This window comes from Mustelus asterias, chromosome 24 (assembly GCF_964213995.1).
Source record: "Mustelus asterias chromosome 24, sMusAst1.hap1.1, whole genome shotgun sequence".
Taxonomy (NCBI): Eukaryota; Metazoa; Chordata; class Chondrichthyes; order Carcharhiniformes; family Triakidae; genus Mustelus; species Mustelus asterias.
In genome coordinates this window covers 59,942,426-59,962,367 of record NC_135824.1, presented here as the reverse complement: position 1 = coordinate 59,962,367, position 19,942 = coordinate 59,942,426, and the positions used below count along the sequence as shown (strand labels likewise).

The 19,942-nt window shown below is 48.9% G+C and overlaps 1 protein-coding gene across 2 annotated transcripts in view; it reads left to right on the top strand.

Moving 5' to 3' along the window:
- Positions 1-2,867: 2,867 nt before the first annotated feature.
- Positions 2,868-19,942, top strand: part of LOC144511468 (actinia tenebrosa protease inhibitors-like) — a 43,894-nt gene continuing 26,819 nt past the window's right edge. For both annotated transcript variants that reach the window (XM_078241855.1, XM_078241854.1), the window contains exon 1: positions 2,868-3,619. In XM_078241855.1, the coding sequence (XP_078097981.1) occupies positions 3,226-3,619 (394 nt within the window). In that variant the 5' untranslated portion in view covers positions 2,868-3,225. The remainder of the gene's footprint in view (positions 3,620-19,942) is intronic.

Here is a 19,942-nt window from a genome sequence, read left to right as displayed (position 1 = left end):
TCCGGACCTCGTTCGAAGAAAACCCTTTGAGTTTTAATTAATTAGACATTGAATTTACTTTTAAATGTGTCTGAATAGAGCATGACTTGAAATAATAGTGTAAGTTTTAGTTAGTTTTACAAGAGATCGCCGAGTGTTTAAGGAATGGATTATTAATGATTGGAGCTACCTTCTGCTCAAGGAGTCTAAAGTTCATGTCACAAGTAGGCGTACATTAACACTGCAATGAAGTTGCCTCACATCTTTTAAAAAGTACCTGGAGGAGCACTTGGCATGTCGTAAGATTCGGGGAAGGGGGGGGGGCCGATTGCTGACAGCTGCGATTGGAATCTCAGAATCCCTACAGCACAGAAAGAGGCCATTCGGCCCATCGAGCCAGCACTGACAATAATCCCACCCAGGCCCTTCCCCCATAACCCCACATATTTACCCTGCTAATCCCCTGACACTGAACAGCACGGCCAATCCACCCAACCCGCACATCTTTGGACACGAAGGGGCAATTTAGCACGGCCAATCCACCTAACCTGCACATCTTTAGACACTAAGGGGCAATTTAGCATGGCCAATCCACCTATAGGGCGGCACGGTAGCACAGTGGTTAGCACTGCTGCTTCACAGCTCCAGGGTCCCGGGTTCGATTCCCGGCTCGGGTCACTGTCTGTGTGGAGTTTGCACATTCTCCTCGTGTCTGCGTGGGTTTCCTCCGGGTGCTCCAGTTTCGTCCCACAGTCCAAAGATGTGCGGGTTAGGTTGATTGGCCAGGTTAAAAAAATTGCCCCTTAGAGTCCTGGGATGCGTAGGTTAGAGGGATTAGCAGCTAAAATATGTGGGGGTAGGGCCTGGGTGGGATTGTTGTCGGTGCAGACTCGATGGGCTGAATGGCCTCCTTCTGCACTGTAGGGTTTCTATGATTTCTAACCTGCACATCTTTGGACACTAAGGGGCAATTTAGCACGACCAGTCCACCTAACCTGCACATCTTTTGGACTGTGGGAGGAAACCGGAGCACCCGGAGGAAACCCACGCAGACACGGGGAGAATGTGCAAACTCTCCACAGACAGTGACCCGAGCCGGGAATCGAACCCGGGTCCCTGGCGCTGTGAGGCAGCAGTGCTAACCACTGTGCCGCCCGTAGGTTAGGTGAGAGTTCAGAGCTGTACTTTTGCCACCCCGCCCACCACGGGAATCGGAGCGGGCGAGGGCCGGAGCGTTGGGAAGGTCCATTGACCTCGGGCGGGATCTTACGGTTTTGGGATGAGCAAGGCGGTTAAATCCCACCCTGTGTGTTGGGGTGGACTTGATGGGCTGAACGGCCTCTTCGGCTTCCGTTTGATGCTAGAGAGGCGGCAGGCGGCACAGTGGGTTAGTGCTGCTGCTTCACAGCACCAGGGACCCAGGTTCAATTCCGGCCTCGGGTCACTGTCTGTGTGGAGTTTGCACATTCTCCCCGTGTCTGCGTGGGTTTCCTCCCACAGTCCAAAGATGTGCGGGTTAGCTGGATTAGCCATGCTAAACTGACCCTCGTGTCGGGGGATTATAGAATCATAGAATCCCTACAATGCAGAAGGAGGCCATTCGGGCCATCGAGTCTGCACCGACAACAATCCCACGCAGAACCTTATTCCTGAAACCCCACATATTTACCCTGCTGATCCCCCTCACACTAAGTGTTAATTTAGCATGGCCAATCAACCTAACCCGCACATCTTTGGAGTGTGGGAGGAAACCGGAGCAACCGGAGGAAACCCATGCAGACATGGGGAGAATGTACAGACTCCACATTGACAGTGACCCAAGCGGGGAATCGAACCCGGGTCCCTGCCACTGCGAGGTAGCAGTGCTAACCCACTGTGCCACCGTGCTGTGATACAACCAGAAAAAATGTTTTTTACAGTGCATCTGTAAAAGTTGATGAGAGTCGTAGCGGACATGCCAAATTTCCTTAGTCTTCTGAGAAAGTAGAGGCGTTGGTGGGGCTTTCTTAACTATAGTGTCGGCATGGAGGGACCAGGACAGGTTGTTGGTGATCTGGTCACCTAGAAACCTGAAGCTCTCGACCATTTCCACTTTGTCCCCGTTGTTGATGTAGACAGGGGCATAGAACATAGAACAGTACAGCACAGAACAGGCCCTTCGGCCCACGATGTTGTGCCGAGCTTTATCTGAAATGTTCTCCTCTTCGCTTCCTGAGGTCGATGACAATCTCCTTGGTTTTGTTAACATTGAGGTCGGTGCAGACTCGATGGGCCGAATGGACTCCTTCTGCACTGTAGGGATTCTCATCCATGATTCTACTGTTTAAAATAATAAGTGGCCATCAATAACTCTTCTCCCATTGGAACTTGGGACATGGGCGGCACAGTAGCACAGTGGTTAGCACTGCTGCTTCACAGCTCCAGGGACCTGGGTTCGATTCCTGGCTCGGGTCACTGTCTGTGCGGAGTCTGCACATTTTCCCCGTGTCTGTGTGGGTTTCCTCCGGGTGCTCCGGTTTCCTCCCACAGTCCAAAGATGTGCGGGTTAGGTTGATTGGCCATGCTAAAATTGCCCCTTAGTGTCCTGGGATGCATAGATTAGAGGGATTAGTGGGTAAATATGTAGGAATATGGGGGTAGGGCCTGGGTGGGATTGTGGTCGGTGCAGACTTGATGGGCCGAATGACCTCTTTCTGTGCTGTAGGGTTTCTAAGATTAACTGGCAAGTGAAAGTTTTATCCTCCAAAGGTTATCTCCTTGTAAAATGATCTGATGTATTTTTGTAAACACACACAGCTGACTGGGGGGGCGTTAACAAATTCTCAGTTTCCTCATTGTGAGGTCAGAGATATAGTGGTTGAAATAATTAACTCCCTTGTGTGAAAAAAACAGCTCCTTCCCAACTCTGTCGAATTATGTTTTAAAACCAAATTATCTATCTATAGGGGGAGACGAAGTATTGGGGAAGGAAAGGCAACTTTATTTTATTTCTTTTAGGTCATAATTAAAGTTGAATAATTAATTCTCAGCTTCCTGTTAGTTCCTGACGTCAGTTGCAGGGAAGTGAGTTTAAGAAATTGGTTTGAAAGTTGTGTCCTCCAGTTGAACAGGGCAGGTTCTATAGGGGGTTAAGCTTGTGGAGGTAAAGTTGGGGAGTTAAAAGTTTATTGTGTCTTTTCCTTAACTCCACCCCCAATCCTTTGGAGTTGAAGAGTTGGTTAACTCCACTGTGAGTTTCACTCCAAGATGGAAATGGCGAAGTATTTGATCAGTTGCTGCCTCCTCTTGTCTTTGATGTCCCTCAGCTCCAGTATATCACAACAGCAGAGCTGCGTCGGATCCTACAACTCTTCCCAGGGAATCTCCCTGCTGGAGAGGAGCTTCCATGAGGGAGCCAGGTTGCTGGAAGTTAGTCGGGTGAACACCTCGCTGGCTTGCCTGGGACAATGTTGCTCGATCCAGGACTGCGATCTGGCCGTGCTGGAGGAGGGAGAGGCAGGGGGAGCGTACACCTGTATCCTGGTCAAGTGTTTCTCTGGCCACAAGCCGGTCTGCACCTTCGGCCCCCGGGCTGGATACCAGAGCCACAGCCGCTCTTTCTCCCTTCACAGGAAAGTGGATCCCACCGCAACTCCGCCAGGTAACCACCTGAAACAGCAAAATGGTGTTTAACAACGCAGCAGGTCTGGTAACTTTTGAGAGAGCGAAAGAAACCGAGTTAATGTTTGCAGTGCATTGAGGCTTGTTCAATGGTGTAAACTGTGTGAGGTACCCCCTCAATTCTCTCGGTGGGATCGATTAACAAGAGCCCCAAACTAATTGTGTGCGTGTGTGTGAGTTGTTCTGATACAAGTTGGAGTAGAAGGTTTACCTGAACTCTAACTATGCATTGGGTTAAACTGTAATGGCTGCGATAGTTTAATATGTAAACTTATTCAGTATAACATCACCTCCTTAGTTTACTGGGAGATTTCAGAGTTATTTAACCTGATCTGTAACTATACATTGGGTTAAAGTGTTTTGGCTACTATAGTTTAATATATGGACTTATTCAGTATAACAACATCTCCTAGTCTACTGAGATTTTGGTTGTTTTTACCTGAACTGTAACTATACATTGGGTATTTAACATGTCAAATTATTCGATATAATATCTCATTAGTTGACTGGGAGATTCCAGAGTTATTTAACCTGAACTGTAACTATAGAAATCATAGAAACCCTACAGTACAGAAAGAGGCCATTCGGCCCATCGAGTCTGCACCGACCACAATCCCACCCAGGCCCTACCTCCATATCCCTACATATTTACCCACTAATCCCTCTAACCTACGCATCTCAGGACACTAAGGGCAATTTTAACTTGACCAATCAACCTAACCCGCACATCTTTGGACTGTGGGAGGAAACCCGGAGCACCCGGAGGAAACCCACGCAGACACGAGGAGAATGTGCAAACTCCACACAGACAGTGACCCAAGCCAGGAATCGAACCCAGGTCCCTGGAGCTGTGAAGCAGCAGTGCTAACCACTGTGCTACTGTGCTATACATTGGGTTTTGGTTGTTATAGTTTAATGTTTAATATGTGAAGTGATTCAGTATAACATCTCCCTAACTTACTGAGAGGATCACAGACTCATAGAATCCCTACAGTACAGAAGGAGGCCATTCAGCCCATTGAGTCTATCCTGACTACAATCCCACCCAAGCCCTATTCCCGTAACCCCATGCATTTGCCCTAGCTAATCCCCCTGACGCTAAGGGGGCAATTTAGCACGGCCAATCAACCTAACCCGCACGCCTTTGAAGCGAGGGAGGAAACCCACGCAGACACGGGGAGAACGTGGCAGACTCCACACAGACAGTGACCCAAGGCCGGAATTGAACCGGGTCCCTGGCGCTGTGAGGCAGCAGTGCTAACCCACTGTGCCACCATGCCACTCAGAGAGCTCGGAGTTATTTAACCTGAATTCATAGAAATCATAGGAACCCTACAGTGCAGAAGGAGGCCATTCGGCCCATCCCACCACAATCCCACCCAGGCCCTACCCCCACATATTTACTCGCTAATCCCTCTAACCTACGCATCTCAGGACTCTAAGGGGCAATTTTTAACCTGGCCAATCAACCTAACCCGCACATCTTTGGACTGTGGGACGAAACCGGAGCACCCGGAGGAAACCCACGCAGACACGAGGAGAATGTGCAAACTCCACACAGACAGTGACCCGAGCCGGGAATCGAACCCGGGACCCTGGAGCTGTGAAGCAGCAGTGCTAACCACTGTGCTACCGTGCCGCCCCTATTGTAACTATATACATTGGGTTCAACTATTGGTTGCTATAGTTTAGTGTTTAACATGTGAGATTATTCAACATAACATCTACCTAGTTCACTGAGATTTTTATAATATTTAATGTAAACTTATTCAGTATAACATCACCTCCCTAGTTTACTGGGAGATTTCAGAGTTATTTAACCTGAAATGTAACTATACACTGGGTTAAAGTGTATTGGCCACTATAGTTTAATGTTTAATATGTGGAGTTATTCAGTACAACAACATCTCGCGAGTTTACTGAGATTTCAGTAGTTTTTACCTGAACTGTAACTATACATTGGGTTAAACTGACTGCTATAGTTTAGTATTTAACATGTCAAATTATTCAATATAACATCTCCCTAGTTCACTGAGAGATTTCAGAGTTGAAGCCACTTGAGTAAGTTGTTTAAAGAGGCTTAAACTGGGGAAGACGCCGTGTCTTTATTGTAACTATTGTTGTTTCCTCGGGAGAAAACAGGTTACAGACTCCAGCCAGAGTCTAAACTAAGCCATGGGCTTTGTTTTTCAATTTGTGTGTGTGTCTCTCTCTCTGTCTCTGCTCCTGTCTCTCTCTATCTCTCTCTCAATGCGTCTCTCTCTCTGGTTACAATCAGGTGGTTTTTATGTTTTAAGGAATGGGTGCTGAAGCAGTGCGAATGAGGAAAATGGCGGCAGTGGGGAGGGTTTGATGTGTGTGGTGTGGGCCGGAGGAGGGTAGGATTGGATTTCTAGTGTGATGGTGTCATGAGAGAGTAATGGGGTGGGGAGTGTTGACATGTACACATCCGCAATCAAATAGCAAAGTTATCTATTTTGTTTTTTTTAAAAAAAGCACATTTATGGCTGGTGTTGTGAAACAGCGAGAGTCCACCCCGGAAATCATTTATGGCCAACATCTGAATTTTCATAAATCCGATACTGGGGAGGCCATTCGGCCCCCCTCTCCCGTTCAGTCTATCCATTGGATCCGAGGTGAGCTGTGCCACAGAGCCATTCCCCTGGATTTTGATCCAATATTCCTTTTGTCTTATTCGCCTCGGTCCTGAAGCATTTTTTTTTCATTTTGAACCAGAATCTGTCACTCCTGCGGATTGAAATTTTCTTTTATCTCTCGGTGTTTGAAAAAAAAATTTCCTGATTTAATTCCTTGAGGGCAGCAGCACCAATCTGTAGAGTTATGGGATTTGATTTATTATTGTCACATCTATTGGAGATGCAGGGAAAAGTATTGTTTCTGCCGCACTGTACAGACAAAGCATACCGTTCATAGAGTACAGAGTAATTCCGGATTAAACCAAACCCGGAGCAGGTAATCCAGAGTGATCCCAGAGTGGGTAATCCAGAGTGATCCCAGAGTGGGTAATCCAGAGTGATCCCAGAGTGGGTAATCCAGAGTGATCCCAGAGTGGGTAATCCAGAGTGATCCCAGAGTGGGTAATCCAGAGTGATCCCAGAGTGGGTAATCCAGAGTGATCCCAGAGTGGGTAATCCAGAGTGATCCCAGAGTGGGTAATCCAGAGTGATCCCAGAGTGGGTAATCCAGAGTGATCCCAGAGTGGGTAATCCAGAGTGATCCCAGAGTGGGTAATCCAGAGTGATCCCAGAGTGGGTAATCCAGAGTGATCCCAGAGTGGGTAATCCAGAGTGATCCCAGAGTGGGTAATCCAGAGTGATCCCAGAGTGGGTAATCCAGAGTGATCCCAGAGTGGGTAATCCAGAGTGATCCCAGAGTGGGTAATCCAGAGTGATCCCAGAGTGGGTAATCCAGAGTGATCCCAGAGTGGGTAATCCAGAGTGATCCCAGAGTGGGTAATCCAGAGTGATCCCAGAGTGGGTAATCCAGAGTGATCCCAGAGTGGGTAATCCAGAGTGATCCCAGAGTGGGTAATCCAGGAGTAATCCTGGAATAACCTGAAGCAGGTAATCTGGAGCAAACTTGTAATAATCAAGGACCCCCACGCACCCCGGACATTCTCTTTTCCACCTTCCTTCGGTGGGGGGGGAAGATACAAAAGTCTGAGGTCACGTACCAACCGACTCAAGAACAGCTTCTTCCCTGCTGCTGTCAGAATTTTGAATGGGCCTACCTCACATTAAGTTGATCTTTCTCAACACCCTAGCTATGACTGTAACACTACATTCTGCACTCTCTCCTTTCCTTCTCTATGAACGGTATGTATAGCGCGCAAGAAACAATACTTTTCACTGTGTTAATACATGTGACAATAAATCAAATCAAAATAATCCAGAACTGAACAAGTTTTGATTTGATTTATTATTGTCACATGTATTAGTATACAGTGAAAAGTATTGTTTCTCGTGTGCTATACAGACGAAGCATACTGTTCATAGAGTACACAAGGGAGAAGAAAAGGAGAGGGTGCAGAATGTAGCGTTACAGTCATAGCTAGGGTGTAGAGAAAGATCAACTTAGTGCGAGGTAGGTCCATTCAAAAGTCTGACAGCAGCAGGGAAGAAGTTTGTTTCACTTTTTTACCAGGTTTCTCTGCATCTAAACCACCACATTCCGATTTTATTTGGAATACTTTGGTTAGTTGGGATTGCCAAGCTTGCTTGTTCAATCCGTTCATTTAATTCTTAAAGACTTGAATTTATATAGCACCTTTCGCAACATAGAAAGCAGGAGTAGGCCATTCGGCCCTTTGAGCCTGCTCCGTCTTCAATAGGATCATGGCTGATCGTTCAACTCAACTTCACCCTCCTGCTCTTTCCCCATTCCCCTTGGCGCCCTTAGAGACGAAGAACCTATTTATTCCCTCAAATATATTTGATGATTTGGCCTCCACAGCTTGCTGTAGGGCGGCACGGTGGTGAGCACTGCTGCCTGGCAGCGCCGGGGAACCAGGTTCGATTCCCGACTTGGGTCACTGTCTGTGTGGAGTCTGCACGTTCTCCCCGTGTCTGCCTGGGTTTCCTCCGGTTTCCTCCCACAGTCCGAAAGACGTGCTGGTTAGGGTGCGTTGGCCGTGCTAAATTCTCCCTCAGTGTTACCCGAACAGGTGCCGGAATGTGGCGACTAGGAGATTTTCACAGTAACTTCATTGCAGTGTTAAAGGATTCAGTCTGGGGAACCTTCGCTACACTCGAGATGAACAAGTGTCTGTATTTAAAATATTCACTCCACGAACAACACCTCATCTTTGGGTGGCACAGTGGTTAGCGCTGCTGCCTCTCAGCGCCAGGGACCCGGGTTAAATTCCGGCCTTGGGTCACTGTCTGTGCGGAGTCTGCATATTCTCCCCGTGTCTGCGTGGGTTTCCTCCGGGTGCTCCGATTTCCTCCCACACTCCAAAAGATGTGTAGGTTAGGTGGATTGGCCAAGCTAAATTGCCCCTTGATGTCCAAAGATGTGCAGGTTAGGTGGATTGGCCATGCTAAATTGCCCCTTAATGTCCAAAGATGTGAGGGTTAGGGGGATTAGCGGGTTGCGTGTGCAGGGATAGGGGAGTGAGAGGTCGGAGAGTTGGTGTTCACTTGATGGGCCAAATGGTTGCCTCCTGCACTGTAGGGATTCTGTGATCTGTTCTTGGTATGTTCCCAGGGTTGAAGCTATATTTTTTGCCTGTCTTGACTTGCCCAAAAAGAATTGTACAAATGTTAAGCTTAACTCACATGTTTGTGTTTGGGTGGCAGCTTCCGTTGCCTCGGGGAGTTTGCTGGGCCACTTGGGTTTCCCGCCCCCATCGAGTCCACCTCTCAAATTGGGATAACTGAATTATGGTCCACCGTTTGGACTTCTCTCCGGTATAACTCCCGACGACATCATGACATTCATAATGTCACCCAACGTGCTTGTGTGTGCACCTTGGGACCTGATTTTAACCCCCCCCCCGTCCCAGTTCAACATTCATTCCGGGAGTCGGGTGGTCTATAGTTTGAGCAAAGTGTGGGAGTCCATTATAAAGTCAGTGATATTATAATTAGCATCAAATCTTTGACCCCGCCCCCCTCAGCTTTTATTTAGACTTGCGTAGAATTTCAAATAAAAACCTAAAGTTTATTTATTAGTGTAACAAGTAGGCTGACATTAACACTGCAATGAAGTTACTGAAAATCCCCTAGTTGCCCCACTCCGGCGCCCGTTCGGGTAACACTGAGGGAGAATTTAGCACGGCCAATGCACCCTAACCAGCACGTCTTTCGGGAGGAAGCTGGAACACCCGGAGGAAACCCACGCAGACACGGGGAGAATGTACAGACTCGGCGCAGACAGTGACCCAAGCTGGGAATCGAACCCAGGTCCCTGGAGCTGTGAGGCAGCAGTGCTAACCCACTGTGTCACATTTTTGGACATAGTGGGGGGGGGGGAAAAAGCCATTCAAAAGTCCATTGACTTTGACAGGAGTGTAAAATCCCCGTCCCCTGGTGAGGGTCCTTAAACTGGGAAGTGACGTGCGCAAGGGGAGAGAGAGACAGGTGGTCAAATGCTTGGTCGCAGTGGGTGATTTCTAAGGAGAGAAGTGTGAGAGAATGGGCTGTGGGATTCATAGAATCCCTACAGTGCAGGTGGAGGCCATTCGGCCCATCGATCCTGCACACTCTCTCCAACAGAGCATCTTAGCCAGACCCTATCTCCATAACCCCACGTATTTACCCTGCTAATCCTCCTACATATCTTTAGACACCAAGGGGCAATTTAGCTTGGCCAATCCACCTAACCTAGACATCTTTGGACTATGGGAGGAAAGTGGAGGAATCCCACACACACACACACTGGGAGAATGGAGGGAATCCCAGGGGTCAGGGCCCAGGCAGCCGAAGGTGCGATTGCCCAGTAGTAGGGCGATGATTCTTTGCAGGTGTTCCAGATGTGACTCGAGCAAGTGTGGCATCGGGTAACACTCCTGAGGCGTGATGTCATTGGGGTGGGATTTCAGGTCCGAACCTATGTTGGGCGCAACCCCGAGGGAAAATGTGTACCAATAATTGACAGCTGACAAAGCCATAGTGCAGATTCCCTGAATTTAGCACGGCCAGTGCACTTAACCAGCACGCCTTTCGGACTGTGGGAGGAAACCGGAGCACCTGAGGAAACCCACGCAGACATGGGGAGAATGTGCAAACTCCACACAGACAGTCACCCAAGGCCGGAATCGAACCCGGGTCCCTGGCGCTGTGAGGCAGCCATGCTAACCACTGTGCCACTGTGTGAGATGTCTGAGTTGACCCATTCTGATATCGGAATGAATTTCGCAAACATGACTCAGAGATTTATTGCTTGCCCACAAATAGTGAAGGGCTAGATTAGTCATGGGGGAGGGGGGGGGGGGGGCGGGGAGTGGAGGCTGGCATCCTTGATTTTACGATCTGAACTTTGGCAACAAGCGGGGGCACTCATGTAGGTCTTTGAGCTTCAGGGTGTGTCTGTGTAATGACTATCTCTATTGTGTTGTCAGGTGGTGATCATGTCAAACCCTGTAAAACTAGTCTGGCTGCTTTTAAGCCTGATAGCCGCAGTATGCAAATCCACAAAGATTATAAATCTGGTTTGACTCCAGTTGCTAAAAGTGTCAGCGGTGAATAGGCAAATTATTTACCGAGAACTCGATCCGTGGAATTGGGATTGGACCCTCCGGCAATATCTATCCGAGAGCCTTTTGGAAAAGTGTCGCCATAGGCGTGAATAAAGTTTCTCTGTTTCACTCTCGAGTGGATGAATCTGAGTATTTGTTAAAAGGATGCTGGGCAAACAATGTTGTGGGAGAGGCTGAACTATTAAATGCGATGGGATAGAATTGGGTAGGAGTGTTGCAGGGAGATGTAACAAAGGCTTCAGATGTTGTTGAGATGGTTTAAGAACAAAGATTTGATTGTTTAACTCCTGCGCTGGACAGCACGTGTTCCTGACATGTTTCGGTCATTGCCCACATCGTGAATTCAACAATCCCGTAACATCTGGAGATTACACCGGTTCACGGGCTCCCAAGGAAACCAGCCCCCTTCTGGAGCCCGTGAGCCATCTCTGCGTTACTTGTTTTGGGCTGCTCTTCCTTTTCAATTCATAGAATCATAGAAACCCTACAGTACAGAAAGAGGCCATTCGGCCCATCGAGTCTGCACCAACCACAATCCCACCCAGGCCCTACCCCCACATATTTACCCGCGAATCCCTCTACCATACACATCCCAGGACTCTAAGGGGCAATTTTTTTTAACCTGGCCAATCAACCTAACCTGCACATCTTTGGACCGTGGGAGGAAACCGGAGCACCCGGAGGAAACCCACGCAGACACGAGGAGAATGTGCAAACTCCACACAGACAGTGACCCGAGCCGGGAATCGAACCCGGGACCCTGGAGCTGTGAAGCAGCAGTGCTAACCACTGTGCTACCGTGTAGTTGTTTGAAAAGTCTTTTTATTGACGTTTTGTTTGCACCTTAGTCCCACGTCCCTGATCTACGGGTGCCCGATACGGCGTGGGAAAGGCAGAGAACTTCTTCGGGAACCTTCTCTTGGTGACACAGTGGGTTAGCACTGCCGCCTCACAGCTCCAGGGACCCGGGTTCGATTCCCGGCTTGGGTCACTCTCTGTGTGGAGTCTGCGCATTCTCCCCGTGTCTGCGTGGGTTTCCTCCGGTTTCTTCCCTGCTGCCATCAGACTTTTGAATGGACCTACCTCGCACTAAGCTGATCTTTCTCTACACCCTAGCTATGACTGTAACACTACATTCTGCACTTCCTTCTCTATGAACGGTATGCTATGTCTGTATAGCGCGCAAGAAACAATACTTTTCACTGTATACCAATACATGTGACAAATCAAATACAATTCCTCCCACAGTCTGAAAGGTGTGCTGGTTAGGTGCTAAATTCTCCCTCAGTGTGCCCAAACAGGCACCGGAGTGTGGCGACTAGGGGATTTTCACAGTAACTTCATTGCAATGTTAATGTAAGCCTACTTCTGACACTAATAAATAAAACAAACTTAACACAAGAGCAAGGGTTCAATTCCTCTACCGGCTGAGGTTATTCATAAAGGCTCCACCTTTTCGACCTCGCCTGAGATGTGGTGACTCTCGGGTTGAATCGCCACCAGTCAGCTCCCCCCCTCAAAGTGGAAAGCAGCCGATGATCTTCTGGGACTATGATGACTTTACCTTTCACTGTTTGAAGATAACCTCGCTACTCTTCTATCCTGTACCTCACTCGATGAAGGGGAGAATCTCACCCTGGTCCAGCTGAATGACTGAGGAATGACAGATAGAGTTTAATTCAGATAAATGCAAGGTGTCACGTTTTGGTAAGACAAACTAGGGCAGGACTTACACAGTGAATGGTAGGGCCCTGGGGAGTGTTGTCGAACAGAGGGACATAGGGGTGCAGGTACATAGCTCCCTGAAAGTGGCGTCAAGGCAGACAGAGTGGTGAAGAAGGCATTTGACACACTTGCCTTCCTCAGTCAGAGCATTGAGTACAGGAGTTGGGACGTTATGTTACAACGTTTGCGAGTTCTCCCCGTGTCTGCGTGGGTTTCCTCCGGGTGCTCCGGTTTCCTCCCACAGTCCGAAAGACATGCGGGTTAGGTGCATTGACCCGAACAGGTGCCGGAGTGTGGCGACTAGCGGAATTTCACAGTAACTTCATTGCAGTGTTAATGTCAGCCTTACTTTAACTGTACAAAACATTGGTGCGGCCACATTTGGAGTACTGCGTACAATTCTGCTCGCCCTGCTATAGGGAGAATGTTATTAAACTGGAAAAGGGGGGAGAAAAGATTGACAAGGATGTTACCGGAATTGGAAGGTTTGAATTATAAGGAGAGGCTGGATAGGCTGGGACTTTTCCCCCTGGAGCGTGGGAGGATGAGGGATGATCTTATAGAGGTCTATAAAATCATGAGGGGCATCAATAAGATGAATAGGTCTTTTCCCCAGGGTAGGGGAGTCAACAACTAGAGGGTATAGGTTAAAGGTGAGAGGGAAAAGATTTGAAAGGGACCTGAGGGGTAACCTTTTCACACAGGGTGGTGCGGGTATGGAATGAGCTGCCAGGGGAGGTGGTATAGGCGGGTACAATGACAACATTGAAAAGACATTTGGACAGGTACATGGATGGGAAAGGTTTAGAGGGATATGGGCTGAAAGTGGGCAAACGGGACTAGTCTTGTTTAGGAAACCTGGTTGGTATGGATGGGTTGGGCCGAAAGGCCTTTTTCTGTCCCTTTAAACCATTTTTGCCCCCTTTCCAGTTCAATAACATCCGTCCTATAGCAAGGCGACCAGGATTGTATGCAGTGCTCCAAATGTGTCCACGCCAATGTCTTGTACAGTTTGTAACAGAGCTTCCCAACTCCTGAACTCAATGCTTTGACCAATGAAGGCAAGTGTGCCAAACACTGCCTTCACCACTCTGTCTACCTGTGACGCCACTTTCGAGGAACTATGTACCTGCACCCCTCGGTCTCTCTGTTTGACAATACTGTATATCTCTATGACTCTATCACCTGTAACCCCCCCCCCCCTTCCAGGTATCGGAGAACATGGTGGGTGGCACAGTGGTTTAGCGCTGCTGCTTCACAGCGCCAGAGACCCAGGTTTGATTCCCGGCTTGGGTCACTGTCTCTGTGGAGTCTGCACGTTCTCCCCAAGTCTGCGTGGGTTTCCTCCGGGTGCTCCGGTTTCCTCCCACAGTCCAAAGATGTGCAGATTGGGTGGATTGGCCATGCTAAATTGCCCCTTGTTGTCAAGGGAACTAGCTAGGGTAAATGTATGGGAATAGGGTTTGGATGGGATTGTGGTTGGTGCGGACTCGATGGGCCGAATGGCCTCCTCCTGCACTGTAGAGATTCTATCACCCAGGATCTGAGGGTGAGCACTTCAAAGTGTCTCCTCTTGGCGACCCCTCGGTTACCCGTATCCCTGGCTTTGATGCTCTCGCCCTGACTGGGAGGTTCTGTAAATGTTTCCGGTGATGTGTGGGGTGTGACTTTGAGGAAAGTTCTAGTCACGGGTCTGTCATGTGAAAGGTGACCTATTGAGAGGCCGGGGGGGAGAGCTGTTTGTACAACGATGGCGCATTATGTTATGGTTTCTCAGTGGGGGAGCAGTCCTGAGTCCCCGCCACGATCGTGTAACTGCTCTGCGATATTACCCAAGCCCCATCCTTGTTAATGTGTGGCTTGAGGTCGGAACAGAAGCTGCCGGAAATGAACTCCCTTCAACGAGAGGGTTTGTGTTCAAAGTGAGGCAATTAATGATCACGCAATTGTGTTATTAAACTAGCCAAACGGGTTTGAGGAATTGTGGAGTCATTAACTAAACCCCTCAATCATAGAATCCCTGCAGCACAGAAGGAGGCCATTCAGCCCATCGAGTCTTCACTGACTACAATCCCACCCAGGCCCTATCCCCATCACCCCACGTATTTACCCTGCCAATCCCCCCTGACACTAATGGTCAATTTAGCACGGCCAATCCACCTAACCCGCACGTCTTTCGGACTGTGGGAGGGCACCGGAGGAAACCCACGCAGACACGGGGAGAACGCGCAGACTCCCCGCAGACAGTGACCCAAAGCCGGGAACTGAACCCGGGTCCCTGGCGCTGTGAGGCAGCAGCACTAACCACAATCCTACCCTGTTGTTTTTCAAAGGGTTCAAATTGGTAAAATTTATTTTTCTTAATCGTTTCCCTGTGATTCAACAGTCGAATCATTGTTTTGATGGTGGCCAAGTCACGGTGACCTTTTGTGGCATGGTGGTTCCACCACCTTCCGTCGGGAAAAAGATACAAAAGTCTGGGGTCACGTACCAACCGACTCAAGAACAGCTTCTTCCCTGCTGCTGTCAGACTTTTGAATGGACCTACCTCACATTAAGTTGATCTTTCTCTACACCCTAGCTATGGCTGTAACACTACATTCTGCACTCTCTCCTTTCCTTCTCTATGAACGGTATGCTTTGTCTGTATAGAAACAATACTTTTCACTATGTTAATACATGTGACAATAATAAATCAAAATCATTGGTCATGCTAAATTCCCCCTCAGAGTATCTGACTTCTGACACTAATAAAGAGCGGTAAGAAGTCTCAACACCAGGTTAAAGTCCAACAGGTTTATTTGGTAGCAAAAGCCACTAGCTTTCGGAGCGCTGCTCCTTCGTCAGGTGAGTCACTGATGTGAGACTACTTGCTGTGTTTACCCCAGTCCAGCGCCGGCATCTCCACATCATAGCTAATAAAGAGCAGCAGAGTTAATGTCCGTCTCTCTCTATACACTTTTAAAAATATTTATGTGTCACGAGTAGGCTTACGTTAACACTGCAATGAAGTTACTGTGAAAATCCCCTAGTCGCCACACTCCGGCTCCTGTTCGGGTACACTGAGGGAGAATTTAGCACGGCCAATACACCCTAACCTGCACATCTTTCAGGCTGTGGGAGGAAACCGGAGCACCCGGAGGAAACCCACGCAGACATGGGGAGAATGTGCAAACTCCACACAGACGGTGACCCCAAGCCGGGAATCGAACCCAGGTCCCTGGCGCTGTGAGGCAGCAGTGCTAACCACTGTGCCACCCTGTACACAGATGCTGTCAGACTGGCTGGGTTTTTCCAGCAATTCTGCGGATTTCCAGTATCTGCGGTGTTTTGCTTTTGCTCAAACGGGGGAGGGAGACGTTACACTTGTGTCTAAGCAGGAGCCTCCGGGGAGGGGGCGACGGAGACGTTACACTTGTGTCTAAGCAGGAGCCTCCGGGGAGGGGGCGACGGAGACGTTACACTTGTGTCTAAGCAGGAGCCTCCGGGGAGGGGGCGACGGAGACGTTACACTTGTGTCTAAGCAGGAGCCTCCGGGGAGGGGGCGACGGAGACGTTACACTTGTGTCTAAGCAGGAGCCTCCGGGGAGGGGGTGACGGGAGGAGATTTGGATTCGGGACAAATACTGGCATTGACCAATAGGGAGGAAGATCCCGCTTCTGTTCTTGTGGAAAAAAAACCAAAATACCTCCTAGGTTTATCTTGTAATCGGCTATAAATAACCAGCATAACTTCAAATCGTAAAAGTATCTCCGACATTCCCAGAGCTTTCCCACACTTTGCCTGCAAATTTTACCCTTTTTTGAGATGGACGTCTGGAATTGGGAGAGTCCCAAGATCTTAGTTCTTTATCCCCCCCAAAAACAAACCATGAAGTTTGTCGAATGATATTCAAGTTCAAATTTGGCATCTAATCTGCAATGTGTTTCGGTTTTTTGCATACCGCATTGGGTTATTCACTACAATTACAGGTTAGAGTTACACAGTCCGCTTCCACACAGGTATTCTGGGGTTTGGACAACCCGAACTGGTCCAACCCCTCTCCGTACCATCTGATATGGGAGCAGGATTAGGCCATTCGGCCCATCGAGTCAGCTGCGCCATGGCTGATACGTTTTTCATCCCCATTCTCCCACCTTTTCCCCGTAACCTTAGATCGGTTCTTGATTGGCAAGGGGATCAATCTCTGTCTTAAAGACACTCAATGACCCGGCTTCCTCTCTGTGGCAATGAATTCCACAGATTCACCACCCTCTGGCTTAAGAAATTCCTCCTCATCTCGGTTCTAAAGGGCCGTCCCTTTACTCTGAGGCTGTGCCCTCGGGTCCCAGTCTCTCCTAATGGCAACATCTTCCCCATAGTGGTTACCCCTGCTGTGTCTCGGCGCCAGGGACCCGGTTCGATTCCTGGCTTGGGTCACTCTCTGTGCATTTTCCCCATGTGTGTGTGGGTTTCCTCCCACAGCCCAAAAGACGTGCTGGTTAGATGCATTGGCCGTGCTAAATTCTCCCTCGATGTACCCGAACAGGAGTGTGGCGGCTAGGGAATTTTCACAGTAACTTCATTGCAGTGTTAATGTAAGCCTACTTATGACTAGTAAATAAACTTTACTGTATCCAGACCTCTCAGTATTCTGTAAGTTTCACTGAGATCTCCCCCCCCCTCATCCTTCTAAACCCCATCGAGTACAGACCCAGAGTCCTCAAACGCTCCGCGGGAGAGTCTTACAGTGGCCTTGCTCTCCTGAGCCTTTACATAGCACGATCCCAGCACAGAACGAGGCCATTTAGCCCATCATACCGGACGATACTATCTCTCTGGAAGAACCGCTTGTCCAGTCCGCGCCCCCCCCCCCCCCCCGCTATTCTGTCTGTCGAATACCTCAGTTGAATCTGCCTGCATCACTCCCTGTGGCAGCACCTTCCAATCCTAACCACACTGTGCATTTGTTCAAGATTCTTCCTTGTTTCCGATGCCACTTCTGCCAATCACCGTAAAACCGCTGTCCTCTGGTTCTCCGTCCTTCCACCAATGGGAGCAGCTTCTCCCCATTTGAGGGCGGCACAGTGGTTAGCACTGCTGCCTCACAGCGCCAGGGACCCGGGTTCGATTCGCGGCTTGGGTCACTGTCTGTGTGGAGTTTGCACATTCTCCCCGTGTCTGCGTGGGTTTCCTCCAGGTGCTCCGGTGTCCTCCCACAGCCCAAAGGTGTGCAGGTTAGGTGGATTAGCCATGATAAATTGCCCCTTAGTGTCCAAAGATGTGCAGGTTAGGTGGATTGGCCATGCTAATTATGCGGGGTTACGGGAATAGGGCAGGGGTAGTGGGCTTGGTTAAGATACTCTTTCGGAGCGTCGGTGTGATGATGCTTGAAAGATATTCGGACACCGTGTTTGCGAGTGATGGATCCTTTATTGCCACCTTCTCTAAGGGGAGGAGAACTGAAGAATTCCTCTGGCTTCATCAGTCTGTGTTGCCCAATTGTGTACAGTCAGCTTTTTTTATAGGGCACAACGTCTAGTAAAGATAATTGTTTCTAGTCCCGCACACCAGTAAATTATTTACATATGATACAAAGGGAGGCCTGAGATAATAGCTGTTTAATCAAGTCCCATCGGTAATGTCATAATCTTTAGTGGTAGATGGATGGAATGTCCGTTCAGACAATGGTCACTTAATCATGTCTTTATTACAGTTTCGGTGCTGTTAGCGAGGACATTCAGTTGTATCCTGTTGATATAGTGAAGCATCCACCTTTGTCTGCGCTATCTATTTCATGTATATGCAGAGACAGCCAATCCACAGAGTCTGCTGCTGCCGATTGTGCTAATTTTCCTGACCCCCCCTGTTGAGCTCAGTTCTCCTCTCCCACAGGTGGAGACACGATGGGCTGAATGGCCTCCTTCTGCACTCTCAGGATTCTATTTACTCTGTCCTGATCCCCTCATGATTTTGAACATCTCGATCAAATCTCCTCTTAACCTTCTCTTCCCCAAGGAGAAGTGTCCCAAATTGAGGGGTGGGGGTGCGGGGATTGACAATGTAGACGTGGAGAGGATGTTTCCTCTTGTGGGACACTCTAGAACAGGGGGTCATAGTTTTGGGATAAGGGGGCGCAGATTTAAAACCGAGATGAGGAGAAATGATTTCTCTCAAAGGGTGGTGAATCTGTGGAATTCCCTACCCCAGAATGCGGTGGATTCAGGGACAGAGAGTCAATTTAAGGAGGTGATAAAAAAATTTGTAATTAGTAATGGGGTTGGAGGGTTCTGGAGAACGGACAGAGAAGTGGAGTTGAGGCCGAGATGAGGTCAGCCACGATTGTACTGACTGGTGGAGCAGACCCGAGGGGCTGAATGGCCTCCTCCTGCTCCGAGTTCCGTTAATTTCACCAGAGCCTCCCTCATCCCCAGAACCGTTCTTTCCTGCGCCCTCTTCCGAGATCTTTGTATTCTTTCTGAAGTGGATTGGCAGTTCAAATCCCGCTTGTAACAAGATGTGAAAATGTAATTTAATGAGTCATAGAATTATAGAGATGTACAGCAGGGAAACAGGCCATTCGGCCCAACTCTTCCATGCTGACCAAGTTTCCTGAACTGGACTAGTTCCATTTGCCTGTGTTTGGCCCGTATCCCTCTAAACCTTTCCCATCCGTGTAGAACAAAGAACAAAGAACAGTACAGCACAGGAAACAGGCCCTTCGGCCCTCCAAGCCTGTGCCACTCCTTGGTCCAACTAGACCAATCGTTTGTATCCCTCCATTCCCAGGCTGCTCATGTGACTATCCAGGTAAGTCTTAAACGATGTCAGCGTGCCTGCCTCCACCACCCTACTTGGCAGCGCATTCCAGGCCCCCACCACCCTCTGTGTAAAAAAACGTCCCTCTGATGTCTGAGTTATACTTCGCCCCTCTCAGCTTGAGCCCGTGACCCCTCGTGATCGTCACCTCCGACCTGGGAAAAAGCTTCCCACTGTTCACCCTATCTATACCCTTCATGATTTTATAGACCTGTCCAAATGTCCTTTAAATGCTGTCATTGTACCCTCCTCTACCACCTCCTCTGCCAGCTCATTCCATACCCGCACCACCCTCTGTGTGTGGGAGAAAAAATTGCCCCTCGGGTCCCTTTCCCCTTTAACCTATGCCCTCTCGTTTTGGACTCCCCCTACCCTGGGGAAAAGACCTTGGCTATTCACCTTATCTATACCCCTCATGATTTTATAGACCTCTATAAAGTCACCCCTCATTCCCCCCCTCTGCACTCCAGAGAAAAAAGTCCCAGCCTCTCCTTTATAATTCAATCCTTCCAGTCCCGATAACATTCCCCTCCGCCCCCCTTCCCAGTTTAATAACATCC